Source organism: Maudiozyma barnettii, assembly GCF_903064755.1.
Source record: "Maudiozyma barnettii strain CLIB 1767 genome assembly, contig: KABA2_02, whole genome shotgun sequence".
NCBI lineage: Eukaryota > Fungi > Ascomycota > Saccharomycetes > Saccharomycetales > Saccharomycetaceae > Maudiozyma > Maudiozyma barnettii.
The window spans coordinates 1484372-1500840 of NW_024545239.1; the positions used below are offsets into that span (position 1 = coordinate 1484372).

The following is a 16469-nucleotide window of genomic DNA, read 5'->3' on the forward strand; positions in this document are numbered from 1 at the left end:
ATTATAAAAGTTTTATCATTCATTCATATAGTAATGTTTTCTATTTCTTACATAACAAAAACATAATTACGGCTTGGAAAATGCTAAAGAAATCTAGGGCATTGCAAAAATTACCGAGATCAACGAATAGGTACTAAAAACGATTGAATTGTTTTGAATACGTCCTAATAATCCAAGCTAAATAAGGTTAAGCTGCGAATGTTTGTACTTGCACGTAGTTTGGGGTTCAAGATAAGTTTAGAAGGTACATTATTTAGAACAAAGATGCCCCATATTAAAAGAGGGTTAACAGAAATTTCAGCATTTGACGAATTGCTTCAGGCAGAAGTTAAACAGGCAAAAAAGATACAAACACAAAAGTTGAAAAGAAGGAAACTAGAAGATACTAATAGTCTTATAAAAAAAAAGGGAATCAAGACACTTCGTGATGAAAAAGGTTTTAAACTTAGGGCTATAGAGTCTAGCAAGGACGGAAACAAAAAGAAACAAGAAGATCCTGAATATGAAGTTTCAATTGAGGGTGATCTTAGAATTGTTAAACCATATTATTTTACATACAAAACTTTTTGCAAACAAAGATGGAGAGAACGAAAATTGTTAGACATATTTGTGACTGAATTTCGAGACCGAAAGGAATCTTACTATAAGAAATGTATCGACGAAGGCTTTGTTTTCATTGACGACCAGGTTGCTAACATAGATACAATTGTTCATGACGGAAACCTTATTACACACAAGATCCATAGACACGAACCACCAGTAATGGCAACACCTATAAATATCATTCGTGAAGATGATGACATACTAGTAATTAATAAACCTAGTGGTGTACCAGTGCACCCAACTGGAAGGTACAGATTCAACAGTGTTACAAAGATTTTAGAGAAACAATTAGGATACACAGTACATCCATGCAATCGTTTAGATAAGCTAACCAGTGGACTAATGTTCTTAGCCAAAACACCAAAGGGTGCAGATATAATGGGAGACCAGTTGAAGGCGAGAGAAGTGAGTAAGGAATATATCGCCAGGGTAGTGGGCGAATTTCCAAAAGGGGAGATTACTGTTGAAAATCCACTAAGAACGTATGATCCAAGAGTTGCTTTAAACAAGGTCTGTGATATTAATGAGGACAGTGCTAAACATTCCAAGACAGTATTCCAATGTATTAGTTTTGATGGACAAACAAGCATCGTTAGGTGTAAGCCACTTACTGGAAGACAACATCAAATACGTGTTCACTTACAATATATCGGTTTTCCTATTGCCAATGATCCTATTTACTCGAATGTTTCTATTTGGGGATCAACTTTAGGTAAGAATGGGGAAGCAAATTTTCAAGAGATTAGTGAAAAACTTCATGAAATTGGGAAAACAAAGAGCATACAGAGTTGGTTCTATCGCGACATAAAAGGGGAAGTATTGTCGGAAGAGAAGTGCCCAGAATGTGACACTGAATTATGCTCAAAACCAGATCCAACCGAACTAACTTTATGGTTACATGCCTTCAAGTATGCATCGAAACTTGATCTAGATTCAACTGTTAATACTAATGAATGTGGTTTGAAGAATTGGAGTTATCAAACTCCCTACCCTGAATGGGCGCTAGAAGGACATCGTAAATTTACCGAACAATTACAGTCTTCAACTGATGAAAATTATCACTCCTTGTTAGTCCACAAGGATAAAATATTATCCGAAACCTCAGTAAAATTGAGATCATTGCAGATCAACCCAATTGATAATATGATCAATGATTATTTGAGAAAAGCTGGAAAGGACATTTTACCCGAGGGGTGCACTATATACTCCACATCAGTAGATCCAATTATAACAAGCAAAGAAATACAAAAGTACCAGTCCAATATAATCGCGATTGTCGTAAGAACCGATAAATATAGAGGAACACTGATTCCAGATAGTTCTGAACATTTGCTGGACAAAATTATACAAGTTCCAGACCTCGTACATTAGTGTCTGACCATATGTCATATTATTTTTTGTAGCACATCATAAATAGTCACTAAATTGAAAGTAAAAAATGGCCCATAAGGTGCTTTGACCTACAGGTTGACCTCCAATTGAACATCTCCCTCTTCTTCCTTTTCGGTCTCGGAAGAATTACCCTGAAAGTTGCCTTTATCTCGACCAATTTGAAATTTTCCGTTGAAGCTGCCAGTCGTGCAGTCAGTGTGCAGGGCAGCGTACTGAAAAATTATTGATATTTTTTTTTTCAACGCAGAAGCCTCACTCTCTGCACAGTTCAAAGAAAGAGAGATGTGAGATTCATGGACACCTATCTATATAAGCAAAAAGGAGATGAACAAAGGAACCTATCTGATAATTAGTTCCGGTTATTAATTTTATTAATTGAGTTGTTTATATTAGAGACAGTACCCATTACACCAATTATAACACAATGTCAAGAAGAAGAGTAGGTGGTAAACCAAAACCAGCTGGTAAAGCAGCTGCCGGTAAGGATCACCATACCCAATTTTTGGAAGCTTTGAAATTGTACGAAGGAAAACAATATAAAAAGTCTATCAAGCTTTTAGATACTATAATGAAGAAACAAATTACTCCAGATTTTTTGGCATTGAAGGGTTTAAACCATTATTTTCTTGGTGAAAAGGAAGAAGCTTCTGATTATATCGGGCAAGCCACCAGCAAGATTGATGGTACAAAGGCCTCTGCTATCTGTTGCCATCTTCTAGGCATTTATAAGAGATCGGTAAAGGAATACAACGAGTCAATTAAATGGTTCCAAGCTTCTCTTGATAACGGTTCTACCAACAAACAAATTTACAGAGATTTGGCTACTTTACAATCCCAAGTTGGTGATTTTAAGACTGCGTTGAACTCTAGAAAGAAGTACTGGGAATCGTTTGTCGGATATCGTGCTAATTGGACTGCTTTAGCCATTGCTCAGGATATCAACGGTGAAAGACAACAAGCTGTCAACACTTTATCTCAATTTGAAAAACTGGCCCAAGGTAAGATTAGTAATGCTGAAATGTATGAACATAATGAATGTTTGATCTATAAAAATGACATTATGTATAAAGCAGCTGGTGACAATCCTGATAAACTGAAGAATGTTTTACATCATCTGGATGATATTGAACCAAATGTATTTGATAAGTTTGGTCTTCTAGAAAGAAAGGCTTCTATCTACATGAAGTTGGGTCAAACCAAGGAAGCTTCTTTAGTCTATAGAACGTTGATCAAGAGAAATCCAGATGACTTCAAATATTACAAGTTATTAGAAGTTTCCTTGGGCATCACAACCAATAATAAACTAAGAAAGGTTTTATATGAAAAACTTGCATCATTTTACCCAAGATGTGAAGCACCAAAATTTTTACCATTAACTTTCATCCACGATGAAGAAGAATTAACAAAAAAATTAAGAGAGTATGTTCTACCTCAATTGAAACGTGGTGTTCCAGCTACTTTCTCTAACGTTAAACCATTGTATTTGAAGAGGAGAAATGTGGTTCCAAAGTTATTAGAAAATATTGTAACCCAATACTTGTCAGAGCAAGACTCAAGGGAACAACCAATCCCATATATCTGGTCTTGTTACTTCCTGGCTCAACACCACTTGAACCTAAGGGATTATCAAAAAGCTCAAGAATACGTGGAAAAAGCCATCGAACATACCCCAACTATGGTTGAGTTCTATCTGATGAAGGCTCGTATTTTAAAACATACCGGTGAATTAGAGAAGGCTGCATTGGTTTTGGAAGAAGGTAGAAAGCTAGACTTGCAAGATAGATTTATCAATTGTAAAGGTGTTAAATATTACTTGAGAGCCAACCAAGTTGATAAAGCCGTTGAAGTTGCATCATTATTTACCAAGAATGACGATTCTGTGAATGGTGTTAAAGACCTTCACCTTGTCGAGGCTTCTTGGTTTATCTCTGAACAAGCCGAAGCTTATTACAGAATTCACATATCTGCCCAAAAAAAATTGGATGAACTGAGAACTCAAACTGTGGATTCTGATAAAGGTGACTCAAATGCTGAAATTAAGGATTTAGAATGGTCTGTACAGAAATATAAGGGCTTATCCTTAAAGAGATTTTATGCTATCAGTAAATTCTATAAACAATTTGAAGATGATAAATTGGATTTCCACTCGTATTGTATGAGAAAGGGTACTCCACGTGCTTACTTAGAGATGTTACGTTGGGGTGAACGTCTATACACTCAACCAATGTATGTTCGTGCAATGAATGGAGCATCTAAGATATATTTCAATTTGTATGACAATTCATTGAAACGTAAACAAGAAGAGGGCAACGATGAAACTGTAAAATTAACTGAAAATGATAAAAAGAAGGCCAAGAAGGAAGCTGCAAGTCTAACAAAACGTAAAAATGAGGAAAAGAAACAAGTACTTTCATATTCGGAAGAAGAAGATCCTGATGTGTTCGGTGAAGAGTTATTGGCCACCAAGACACCATTGCAATCTTTCGGTGATAATTTCTACCAAAATTATAGCAAACAAGCAAAGGACTACGAAAGAAATCATGTCATCGATTTTGGATATCAATATAGAAATGGCAAGCTTGCATTATGTCTAGGTGCACTTTCCAAATTTGAAAAGAAATATAATCAAAAATCTGGATTATTTGGTGCTATGGCTATTGTATTGTTATTAGCTACCAAAGAAAGTAGTTCTATGGATATGATTGCTAAGAAAGTAGCCACGAAGGGATTAGAGACCGATTACTCCTTTTTACCTTTAAATGAAGTTGAGAATGAATCATTTGATTGGTTAAACTATTTCAAGGAAAACTTTAATAGTCTTGATTTGAATGCTTTAATATTTTTAAAACAGACTTCTTTATTTGAGGATGCAAGAGTTAATGAAATGATTTTGAGTGCTATCTCTCAAGATGAACCTCTATTACAAAACTATATCTTACAATATGTCTTATAGATAAAACTATATAAAACAATATAATATATATGTATGTACCTCTCTCTTTATATTAAGAGTCATTCAGTAATTGACTAAAAATTATCTACCCCAAAATACGAAAATAAAACAAAATATTCACAATTAGCGAACTGGTTAGAAAAAATAAAAAAAATAAAAAATGGCTGAAATAAAAAAGGTATACAAAACAACCATTAGAAGGAACCTCTGTCGGTTCAAAGGAAACATACAATAAGAAAGAGAGAAAGAGAGTATTGTCGAGTCGCTATATACAAACTTACCATAATAACAATAGGCTTCAATTCAAAACACGCACACACGCACACATAATTATTCCAAATCAGTTCGAGTTTAACGAAAAGAAAATGACTGAAAAATTATCAACTTCGATAAGTTCGAGTTCAGGAAATCCTGCTTTTCAAAATGATCGTAGACGTCGAGATAATATAAATGAAAGAATCCAAGAACTTTTGGATATGATTCCTGAAGAATATTTTGATAGTTATTATGCTAAAAATTCAGAAGGAGGCACACCTGGTAATACACCAAGTGGTGGTAGTAGTTCTGCAACAACGCCAGCAATGCCAGCAATTCCTAACGTGTCATCTACATCAGCAAAGGGTAAAGGCTCTGGAACAAGGGATGGAAAACCAAATAAGGGCCAGATACTTACGCAAACTGTGGAATTTATTACAAGATTACAAAATGAAGTCGATGCTAGAAATAGAGAAGAAGTTGATCTAATGGCTAAAGTATCCAGTCTCAGTAAGAAGACCGGTACTATTGTAAACGATATAAACTTAGAGCATACCAGTGCGGAAGTCGAGTTATCCAAAATCGGCGTTGGTCCTCTCGTAGGGATGGTGCATGATCAAACACTATCTGAAAATATGGAACAACAACAACAACAACAACAACAACAGCAGCAATCACAACATCAATCACAGTACGATTATGGTGGTTATTCTGAGTATGCTACCTGAACTCAAAAACAAACAAACTAATTTTACTTTACAGTATGAAAGGTATAACTTACCTAACCGGGGTTTATTATATCCGATGACAGAAACTCAGGATTTTGTTTTTCTCTCAACCTTCAGACATCTATTCTCCAAGTTTGAAAACCGGTTGCTTAAACCAGAAACCCCAACAAGGATCACTGAGAATGAATAGAATATTATAGAACGATGCGAAAAAAACCAACATTGAAATTGATATCACACATGCGCGCGACCAATCCAGCAAGCAAGCGATGACCCCATCAAGCAATCCCCTCACTCCCAATTCTTAAGAAAATATCAAAAAAGTGCAGTTTATTACCAGTAAATTATCACATAAATTTTGGTGAGACAAGGCGAGAAATTTGTATCGAAATTTCGCACATTTTTTCAAAAAAATTCAGTTAGGGCAAAGAAAAACAAATCCAAACAAATCAAATCACACTAAGAGGAAAATTTTTTTATTATCTTTCCTTTCTATTCACTGCTTCACGCGATTTCTAAAAGTTAACAGATAGATGGAATATCATTAGCGAGACGTGAACATATCTGTATCCAACAGGCATCGAGAGGCTAGAAACTCATATTTAGTACTTCTATCTCTCTCATTTTGATTATTATTTATTTAAATTTTAGTTCAGTTCAATAATTAGATAGTTACATCATATATATACATACACAATTGATTTATTACAACGTTCTTTATTTTAGAACTAAGTTCAAGAGATTCACATATATTTTCACTAATTTGATTTAATTTTTAAATTTTTAAATTTTTGATATTTTCAATTTTTGATATTTACATATTTTTTTTATCTCTTCCCTTAATAGAACAGAAAAGACTTAACAAACATAATACTTATATATAAATAAAAGTGATAATCATAAAGTAATAAAAAGTTATCAAAATAATAATAATAATCCAAAAAAAGAAATGGCAACAGCAACCCCTACTTCCAGTACTAGTACCAGTAATAATACTAATGACAGTAAGAAAAGAACCAATGAAGATGTAATTGATAACATTTCATTGACTAAAAGTAGTAATAACAGTCTATCGATAAATTCGCCCAATGAAAAAAATACAATTAATCCTAAAGAAATAAATAGCGCCATGAGAAAGAAAATGAAAAATGCTGTTTCGAGTGTTGTAGGTCCTCGTTCCGCTTATGCATTTTTTTTAAAAGAACATAAAGATAATATTGCAAAACAATTCTCCAACATATCGAAGAGTGAGCATCGTAAATTGATTCCAAAAGTTTGGAATCAATTAACATCTGAAGAAAGACAAAAATATCAAGATAAAGCTGATTTAGATAAAATTAGATATACTCAAGAAGTGGATTTGAAAATAATTATGGAACAAAATGCTGCTGCTAATATTGCTAATGCAGCCGCACATGCTGAAAAAGATGATAATCCAAATAAACAAATTGTAAATACAAATATAAATCATAAAATTTCAGGTCCTATTGCCCCAAATAAGCCAATTGGAATTGCTAAAAATTTAGTAACAAATAAATATATTTTCCCGAAATTCACTAAAGATGATACATTAAATGCAAGAATGTTTTTAAAATTTTATGGATCAAGAAAATTCTTAGATTCTTATTTACCAGAAGAATTAAATTCTTTATATTTATATTTCTTAATTAGATTATTAGGATTTGAATTAAAAGACAACGAATTAACAAAATCTATTTATAAAGCAGTACAAGATGAAGATGTAAAAGTAGAATCATCATTAATTTTCGTGAATATTGATGATCCATTATCAAAAAAACAAACTATTAGATTGATAAAAGATCTTCAAAGAGCAATTAATAAAGTCCTATCGTCCAGATTAAGAATTGTCACATTTTCTACTATAGATAATTTCGTGACACGTTTGCACAGTGCTAAAAATATAATTATATTGACAGGGGCAGGTGTCTCTACATCCTTAGGTATCCCAGACTTCAGATCATCTGAAGGTTTCTATTCTCGTGTGAAGTATTTAGGTTTAAATGATCCACAAGATGTGTTCAATTACGAGTTGTTCAAGAAAGAACCCTCTATTTTCTATAGTATTGCAAATATGATTTTGCCACCAGAAAATGTTTATTCCCCTTTACATTCTTTTATTAAGATGTTATCGGATAAAGGGAAATTATTAAGAAATTATACTCAAAATATTGATAATTTAGAATCATATGCACATATTCCAGCTGATAAACTTGTTCATTGTCATGGTTCCTTTGCATCTGCTACATGTGTCACATGTGACTGGAAAGTGTCAGGTTCCAAGATTTTTAAAAACATTAGAAATGTAGAATTACCGATCTGTCCAAATTGTTACAAAGAAAGAGTCAAAATGATGAAATTATACAATCCTTACGTCAATGGGAGTGCAGATATTAATGTTAACAATAAAAAATTCACTTCAGCTGAAATAGAAACGATATCTAATATCAAATCATATGGTGTTCTTAAGCCAGATATAACTTTCTTTGGAGAGCCTCTACCGGAGAGATTCTTTCAGTGTCTAATGGCTGATATGCATAAATGTGACTTACTGATCTGTATCGGTACCAGTTTAAAAGTTGCACCTGTATCAGATATTGTAAACATGATCCCAGCACAAGTACCGCAGGTGCTAATCAACAGAGATCCCGTAAGACATGCGGATTTCGATTTGTCTCTCCTGGGGTTCTGTGATGATATTGCTGGGTTAGTAACAAACCGATGTGGCTGGAAGTTTAATCATAAGGATTGGGAAAAACTTTCTAATGGGAAATACGACATTTCTGAACAAGAAAGAGGTGTGTATTCTGTTAAGCGTGAAAACAATTAGACCTGGTGTCTTATTGAGAGAGTCACACTAATATATACATCCCTATACATATGGTATATAATATATACTTCTTGATTGAATAAGGAAAAAAGGCATTAGAAATGACATTTTTAATCTTCAAGGGAAAAAAGACAATATTTATAATTAATTAGGTCGAAATTTGAATAGTGGGAGGGAAGTCATCGCGGAGGCTAAATAGAGAGCTAACTTTTTTTTTTTCAATATTAAAAATTGTTATTATGGATATCTAAGAATACATTTGAAAGTTGTGGATAAAAGAAGAGAAATAGCAATTAGATAGAGCATTATCGAACACACATAGTTTTATAGTTAGTAATAATGGATTATCAAAATCGTGTCGGGTCTAAGAAAGGTGGTGGTGGTATTGCCTCTGACTCACAGGCCAATTTAGCACGTAGAAAGAAGGTAGATGAGCTACTAAGACAAGGTGTGGAAGTACCATTCACATTCGATGAAGACAAGACCCCAGGTGAAGAAGATGAACAAAACGAGGATATTGCTAAAAAGACCAATACCAATCCGTACATATACAAGAACCATTCCGGTAAACTTGTTTGTAAACTTTGTAATACGATGCATATGTCATGGAGTAGTGTAGAACGTCATCTACAAGGTAAGAAACATGGTTTGAACGTCCTAAGAAGAAGTAAACTAGATAGCAAATATGGAAAACATGGATCACAGGGTAAACAGGAAACTGAAAAGACCCAGTTTGACCTAGATGTACAAAAGGAACGTGAGAATATACAAGATAATGGTGCCATACCGCCTTGCCAAGTAGTACGCATCATGGATGAGAAATCTGACCTTGAAGGTGTATGCATTAGGGTAGACTATAGTGGAGATAATACCATCACTAAGGAAGTAGATGCCGAGAATCCAATATTGTATTCTCCATTCGCTCGAATAGTGTCAGGTTTAGAACTTACATCGAAAGAAGAAAATGATAAGAAATATATAGTGGTAGCATACCCACCATTTAGCAATGTATCTATAGAGATACCGAACAGAGAGATATTATTCCGGGCAGATAACTATGTAGGGTATTCAGTGGATGAATTTAATAATAAATCTACTTATTGGGACAAAGAGCTTGGCTTTTTCTTTGTTCAATTTTTTTTCAAAAATGAGGAAAATAAAGAAGGGATATCATCTGAAAATTAAACAACATAATTTCAATGCATTTCTCACACCGTACTATGATTCATACATATCTAGATAGGTTATAATTTCCAAATCTCGCCTGGATGGGATGTCACACATCCAAATTTAGAACTGTCCTAATGTCACAACTCTGGCCTAACTCATTAATTACGAATACCTAACGTCACTATCTAATATATATATATATACACTAACAACAAAATCGTCAAGCATATATAAAGTTCATGATCGTTGTTTCAAACTACACCAGTATCATCTCGCCAGGCTGTTGACATATTTCCTTATTGGGTCCAAATGACCAACACTTTAATTTTGTCAAATTTGACCTCGCGGCGGAAGTTGCGCAGCTGAAATGAACAACTCGTTGATTATTCATGCTGGGCTGTTCGAGTACTGGGCGATGATATCCAATTGTATGAACTGAAACTGAAATGGTAAACAGAATATTAATGAATTTTGCAAGAAGGGGAAATTAATCATCTATTAATTGAACCTACCATGTATATTCGTATTGTTTGTTTGATCGAATGACATCTTTTAAGAACGATTTATGTCATGATCGAATTCTAATTTAGACACGTTTATTAAAACTATTGTGATCTACAAAATTATTAAAAATAATATATATTTCGATATATAATTCCATAGTTAGATAAGAAAAAAGAATTCCCGTTAACAACAATTGAAAGAAGTGGTAACTTTGGAAATAAAGTGGTAAAAAGATTATATAAACTAGCAAATTTACATATAAGAATAATATAATCAGAAATCAAATGTCAGAGAAAATGTCTACAGAAGGATCTAATGAATCCCCATCGAAGAAATCCATCAATACTACTAGATTATCCGCTATGATGAATTCGTTAGATGGATTTAATACAAACATGACTACGGATAGTAGTAAGCCAAGTGAATTCTCCGCTGTTGCACAAGAAGAAGAAAATGGACAACAACAGCAACAGGAACACATAGAAAGCACAGTAGTTGCACCAGCATTGGTACCTCCACCATCTTTAGCTGACCTACCAGATGGATCTCATACTCCAAAGAGTTTTCTATATACTAAATCACCTGGAAATAAATCACCTGGCGTGTACTCTCAATTTAGTCCCGCTGGTACAAGATTAAGCATGTATTCTAACTATTCAGGTGTCATCCAGGAGGGTACAGGTGTGTCGTACGTCGTGAAAAATAACGTGAACAGAGATACCAATAATACGAATCAGGTACAAACTAATACTGAGTGCGGAACCACTCTTGAACAACCGCCTCATATTGAGGTATTCTTGGAAAATCAAGATGAACTTGACATCAATGATGATTCCCCTTCTAAGAAGATGAATAAACCTCAAAGGTCAAAGAGTAACTTGATTATTGAGACTATACCGAATGCAAAACCAGTAAGTCGTTATAACTCCTTAAACTCCAAACCAGAAGCAATTACAGCAACTGATAACGTTCCAACGTTACCTATTTTGCCCAATGAGGAGAAAACTATAAGTTACACAAACGATTCTATCCATCTATCTAAAGAGACAACAAAGAGTATCAGTAAGAATCTTTCCATTGGTTCAGGAAACCTTGCTAGTGAGAGTGGATCATCTGCATATTATCCATTCAACCACCCATTAGAAGATGTATTGCTAGAAAAAGGAAGTGAAGAAACTACAAGAAATCACACGCCTGGTAAATCAATAGATAATATATCCAGTACTTCTAGTGAATTACCACCTTTACAAACATACCAAACATCTAGTGTCAAATCTTTAACTCCTGATAGGTCTGAAATGGCAGATTACAACCCCACTGTTCCCTTAAGAAATAGAAAGAGACCAGTCTCCAGGAGTTTCCTAAATAATGAACTTGATAAGATAGAAACAGAATTACAGCAAGAATTAAATGATACTAATCAATCACATGTAACAGTTCATACGAAAGGTGGTGATTCATACTTTTCTGCTGAGAGTGATGAGCCAAATGAAGTAGCTGATCAATTATACAGGGAGAGAAGGGTTCCAAGCAATCCTACCATGCGAAGTAATAATAATAATCAACCAAAAATCCGTAGCACTCTACCCCATATTGCTAATATTGCAAAAACCAATAAGGATGATGGATTTGAAGATATCGAGGAAGGACACATATTTAGTAACCACCCATCCAGATCATCTAGAGATACACACAATCATAGACAGAAACCTGGAAAATCATCAAGGCATAAAAAGAATTCCTCGAATTCATTTGATACAAATACGTTATCTCAGTTATTGATGATAACTAAAGGTACGCTTGTTGGATCGGAGTTTTCCAACCTAGGTATGAAACTAGAAGAAAAAAGATCTTTAGAAAGATTAGTCGACTCTCTTTCTAGATTGACTGCTGATATGATATTAGATCCTGACCGTTATGATGAAGGTATAAGGAGATTAAATAATGCTGTAAAAGCTTTGGATGGCTTCTAGGAAGAAATTCATATATTTTTATTAACAAAGCAGCTACATTTGTCATATTGATATTTTGGAAATTTATTTATGAACTTACCTATATCCACAATAAAATAAAGCATTCAAACCACAACAAATAATTGATTCGGTAATAGACAGAATCTTATACGCATTAAATATATATATAAAATTATCTAAATGAACATTCCAAACCGTTGTATTCCATTATCCATGAACAAGACCAACTTAGACTACATCAAAATTACTGTAATATTATTTCTGTATATTTTCTACTGTCTGAGTATATACAAAAAGTAGAGGCATGTACTAAGGTGAATATATAGTTCGAGTTTAATACTCTCTTCTTTGCATTTTGGTCTTTGGTGTCTATTTTTATTTTCTCCGATAGTTTATTAGGACACTGAAAAAACAACAATGAATCTGGTAGCAGCTAAAGGTTCATCCATTTTGAAAGCCTCAAATAACATATATATTCACAAACTGATAAAATAGACGAAGGACGAATAATTAGACTAACCTACATTTTCGAAAAAAATCCTATATTGTTTATTCCTATTGACATATAACAACTGGCACTAGAAAATGTTGCGTTATAGTAGCAGTAAAATACTACAACTTGGTACTCGAAATACTGCACGCTTACTTCATACAAATGTACAGATATTACAACAAATAAAATTAGAGACTAACACACCACTGTTGGATTCAACTACAGAAAACCTTAAAGAAGATGAAGTTGAGGCCAGTGTGAAAGAACGTATGATATTTGGGAGTATATTTGAAAGAATGCAACGAAAGGAAGAACTTCGAAACCAGAGAATGTCTGAACTACTAGACACTGAAGGAGATAAAAAAGGAAAAGATATTGGTGAAGTGAAGGTGAATTTTGGACAAAATGAACAATATGAAGATATAGATCCTGAAGATATTAATCTGGTAGAATATTTCAAACAAGAAAGTGAAAAAAATAAGGAAAATGATGATTTATTTTCCAAAGTGGATAGAAACAAGAAAGGTGGAACAGGTAAATCGTCTATCATTTATGACCTTTTTGAAAATATAGAGAAATCTATCCTTCAAAATAAAAAAAGAACTTTAGAACAAGCTGATGCTATGAAGATCGTCAATTTCTCGCCGTCATCATTACCAACACCGAATGTCATACAATCTCAAAGTTTAGGGATTGATGTCAAAAAATTGGAAGACGAAGAACGGTATAAAGCAGCCATGGATAGCGCCATGAAACCATACACTGACCAGTTAAAATTGAGTATTTCATCTGATTATGATGTCCTTGAGAAAATAAAGGAGATGATTAAATTGTTTACAGCAAGAGATAAATCGCTTGATAGTTTAAATAATAATCAACCTGTTGATATTATCAACACAATAAAGGGCTACAGTGAGAAAAATTCCGAAGTTATCCCTGAACCTTATGTAATCACAATACCGTACTGTATGCTTAGACTCTTAATAGGCCCCGAATTTAATATGTCAAGCGAGAGGAAATACAATATAGCAACTTACGTCTATCACGAATGTAAGACATGCCAGGATTTATCATTGTATTTAAACATGTGCAATGTAATTTTCTATAACCAACTGCTGAGACTTTCATGGGAGAATTTCAAAGATATCAAGCGCATATTGGACTTGACCACCGAGATGAAAATCAACGGTATCCTTGGTGACATCGAGACTGTAGAACTACTAGGTACATTGATACGAGATATAGATGCTACTTACGATGATTATCTTCCAGTTGAAAATAATATTGAGGAGAATAGTGGAACAGCTAAAGGTATTTTATGGACACACCAAACAAGAATATACCTGAATGAAGTGAGAAAATACTTGAAACAACTAAAACTTGCATTAACAGCCGAACAATCGTAGTACCGAGTCTTCTAGTTGTCCCTCTTTTTCTTCTTCTTTACATTGTTTCAACTAAATAGCATATATATACATATACATATTTGACGTTGGATAGTCACCGACGACCTGTACATAAAATCAAAATATAGTCTTCTGGCTATTTTAATCCAAGGGTGTGACACCTTTTCGATGTAAGGTCGGTTATTTATGAGCTGTCTATTCGGTTCAATCGAGAGGATGTATGAAGATATAAACGTTTATATTGGTTCAAAAGTGTTTGTGCGTGTCTCTTTCTGGCTGTTTCGCTTACGAAGATCACTGCGCCGCCCGGTAAAATGCAGTACTTTCACAATTTCGATTATTAAGCAAATCTTAGGCTACAGAAGAACGACGATTTAAAGGCAGATGCATTGAAAGAGAGAGATAAAGAGAGGGTCTAGGGATAGGAAATCTATTTATACCAACAAAGAGTATAAAATAATTGAGGTATATTCTGTTTATTGTGATCTGTTGGATTGTTCATTTATATTCTTATCTAAGATACATACCACCCCTGTAAATATACGACACTAATCTGTCCCGGTACCAATATTATAAAGCACGAATCAAATTAGGACCTTAGTACCAGTAAAAGTCGAGATAATCTAAAGTTATATTGAAGAAAAATAATCAAACCAAAAATGTCATTAGGTGAAATTGCAGAAAGGTGTTATAACATGACGACATCGTACCTTAAGGTCTCTACAAGTAGTATAATAATTAAGGAGACCCAAGATGCAGTAAGACTGACGAGACAACATCTCCTCGAGGAGGTTTTTACACGTTGGAGTCCTCTAAATGGTGAAATTTCCTTCTCTTATAATGGGGGTAAGGATTGTCAAGTTTTGTTATTATTATATTTAAGTTGTTTATGGGAATTCTTCATAATACAAGCAGAACGGTCTCAATATGATTTCAAATATCAAAAGTTCCCAATGAATAATCTATTTTCTGTTTACATTGATCTTGCCAAGACATTTCCTACGTTGGAGAATTTTGTGAATTTAACATCGGAACGATATCAATTGAGTCTTTATTCGTCAATGCGAGAACATGGAACTAAGGCATCGAATATGTCATGTGCATTTGGAGATTTCTTAAAACGATATCCTGAGACACAAGCAATTTTGATAGGTGTTCGTGCTACGGATCCATTTGGTGATACACTTATGGCGATACAAAAGACAGATTCGAATTGGCCTGATTTTTATCGGGTTCAACCTATTTTACATTGGAAATTAGCCAATATATGGAGTTTCTTATTATATTCCGATGAACCGATTTGTGGATTGTATGGTAATGGTTTTACATCGATAGGTGGTATCGATACAACAATTCCAAACCCATATTTGATCGATTCCAAAGATAATCGTTCAAAATTATCTTTAGAATTTCAATGGGAGATAGATAATGCATTCGAAAGAGGAAACGATAAAATCAACGTATTAGAGGTTGATCCTGATGATCAATTATGGTTGAAGAAACTTGGTTCAGAGAAATACTTACCAGGATGGTATTTAATCAATGATGAAATAGAAAGAGCCGGTAGAATTAAGAAATAGTACCGTTTCTATAAAAGACAAACGTATGATTGTAATATGCATGTATTTTTTTTTTTAATTATATTAAAGATATATATATATCTAGATAGATGGATAGATGAATGGTTGTGTATATACAGGAATAGACCTTAAACTGGGATATGATGAATAAATGAGCATAGAATATATATGTGATGAAATATATGGGAGAATGATAATAGTATCATTATAATAATTTGGATGCTACATTTGGATTTCAATCATGTGGTTTACCGCTAATCTTACCATATAGTCTAGCAGCGTGATAGTTGATATTACTCTTTTGTTCTTTGTTCGTCTTCCCTAGGGCAGTCTCCGAAGTGCATGCCTTCAACTGTGCTGCTAGGTCTGCACAAGCTGGGTTCATATGTCCATTAGAAGACCAACATTGTAGAAGATTTGACATTAATACGAGACATCTGTTTGTCTCTTGTTTAATAACAGGCTTTTTCACTCTAAGACGAGGTAAAGGTGGTAGACGATACACGGGAACTTTTCCAGACATTATTTATTGATGATATGACCTCAGTGTATCAGGGATAAAAC

At 33.9% G+C, this 16469-nt stretch overlaps 9 protein-coding genes across 9 annotated transcripts; 8 read left to right on the forward strand and 1 right to left on the reverse strand.

The window, feature by feature from the left end:
• Nucleotides 1-198: 198 nt before the first annotated feature.
• Nucleotides 199-1974, forward strand: KABA2_02S13992 (pseudouridine synthase family protein; the record flags this gene model as incomplete). Its single annotated transcript, XM_041549303.1, has 1 exon — nt 199-1974. One exon carries the CDS (start codon nt 199-201, stop codon nt 1972-1974), a length of 1776 nt encoding a protein of 591 aa, XP_041405237.1.
• A 445-nt stretch (nt 1975-2419) lies between these two features.
• NAT1 (peptide alpha-N-acetyltransferase complex A subunit NAT1) lies at nt 2420-4948 on the forward strand (the record flags this gene model as incomplete). The annotated part of the gene is made up of 1 exon (XM_041549304.1): nt 2420-4948. The coding sequence occupies one exon, from the start codon at nt 2420-2422 to the stop codon at nt 4946-4948; it is 2529 nt and encodes an 842-aa protein (XP_041405238.1).
• A 365-nt stretch (nt 4949-5313) lies between these two features.
• Nucleotides 5314-5931, forward strand: RTG1 (Rtg1p; the record flags this gene model as incomplete). The annotated part of the gene is made up of 1 exon (XM_041549305.1): nt 5314-5931. The coding sequence occupies one exon, from the start codon at nt 5314-5316 to the stop codon at nt 5929-5931; it is 618 nt and encodes a 205-aa protein (XP_041405239.1).
• Nucleotides 5932-6880: 949 nt separating this feature from the next.
• Nucleotides 6881-8779, forward strand: SIR2 (NAD-dependent histone deacetylase SIR2; the record flags this gene model as incomplete). Its single annotated transcript, XM_041549306.1, has 1 exon — nt 6881-8779. The coding sequence occupies one exon, from the start codon at nt 6881-6883 to the stop codon at nt 8777-8779; it is 1899 nt and encodes a 632-aa protein (XP_041405240.1).
• Nucleotides 8780-9118: 339 nt separating this feature from the next.
• On the forward strand, nt 9119-9964 carry PRP11 (Prp11p; the record flags this gene model as incomplete). The annotated part of the gene is made up of 1 exon (XM_041549307.1): nt 9119-9964. The coding sequence occupies one exon, from the start codon at nt 9119-9121 to the stop codon at nt 9962-9964; it is 846 nt and encodes a 281-aa protein (XP_041405241.1).
• Nucleotides 9965-10749: 785 nt separating this feature from the next.
• Nucleotides 10750-12426, forward strand: KABA2_02S14102 (uncharacterized protein; the record flags this gene model as incomplete). Its single annotated transcript, XM_041549308.1, has 1 exon — nt 10750-12426. One exon carries the CDS (start codon nt 10750-10752, stop codon nt 12424-12426), a length of 1677 nt encoding a protein of 558 aa, XP_041405242.1.
• A 585-nt stretch (nt 12427-13011) lies between these two features.
• Nucleotides 13012-14325, forward strand: MTF2 (Mtf2p; the record flags this gene model as incomplete). The annotated part of the gene is made up of 1 exon (XM_041549309.1): nt 13012-14325. One exon carries the CDS (start codon nt 13012-13014, stop codon nt 14323-14325), a length of 1314 nt encoding a protein of 437 aa, XP_041405243.1.
• A 659-nt stretch (nt 14326-14984) lies between these two features.
• FAD1 (FMN adenylyltransferase) lies at nt 14985-15905 on the forward strand (the record flags this gene model as incomplete). The annotated part of the gene is made up of 1 exon (XM_041549310.1): nt 14985-15905. The coding sequence occupies one exon, from the start codon at nt 14985-14987 to the stop codon at nt 15903-15905; it is 921 nt and encodes a 306-aa protein (XP_041405244.1).
• Nucleotides 15906-16140: 235 nt separating this feature from the next.
• On the reverse strand, nt 16141-16428 carry MRP10 (mitochondrial 37S ribosomal protein mS37; the record flags this gene model as incomplete). The annotated part of the gene is made up of 1 exon (XM_041549311.1): nt 16141-16428. One exon carries the CDS (start codon nt 16426-16428, stop codon nt 16141-16143), a length of 288 nt encoding a protein of 95 aa, XP_041405245.1.
• Between the last annotated feature and the right edge of the window lie 41 nt (nt 16429-16469).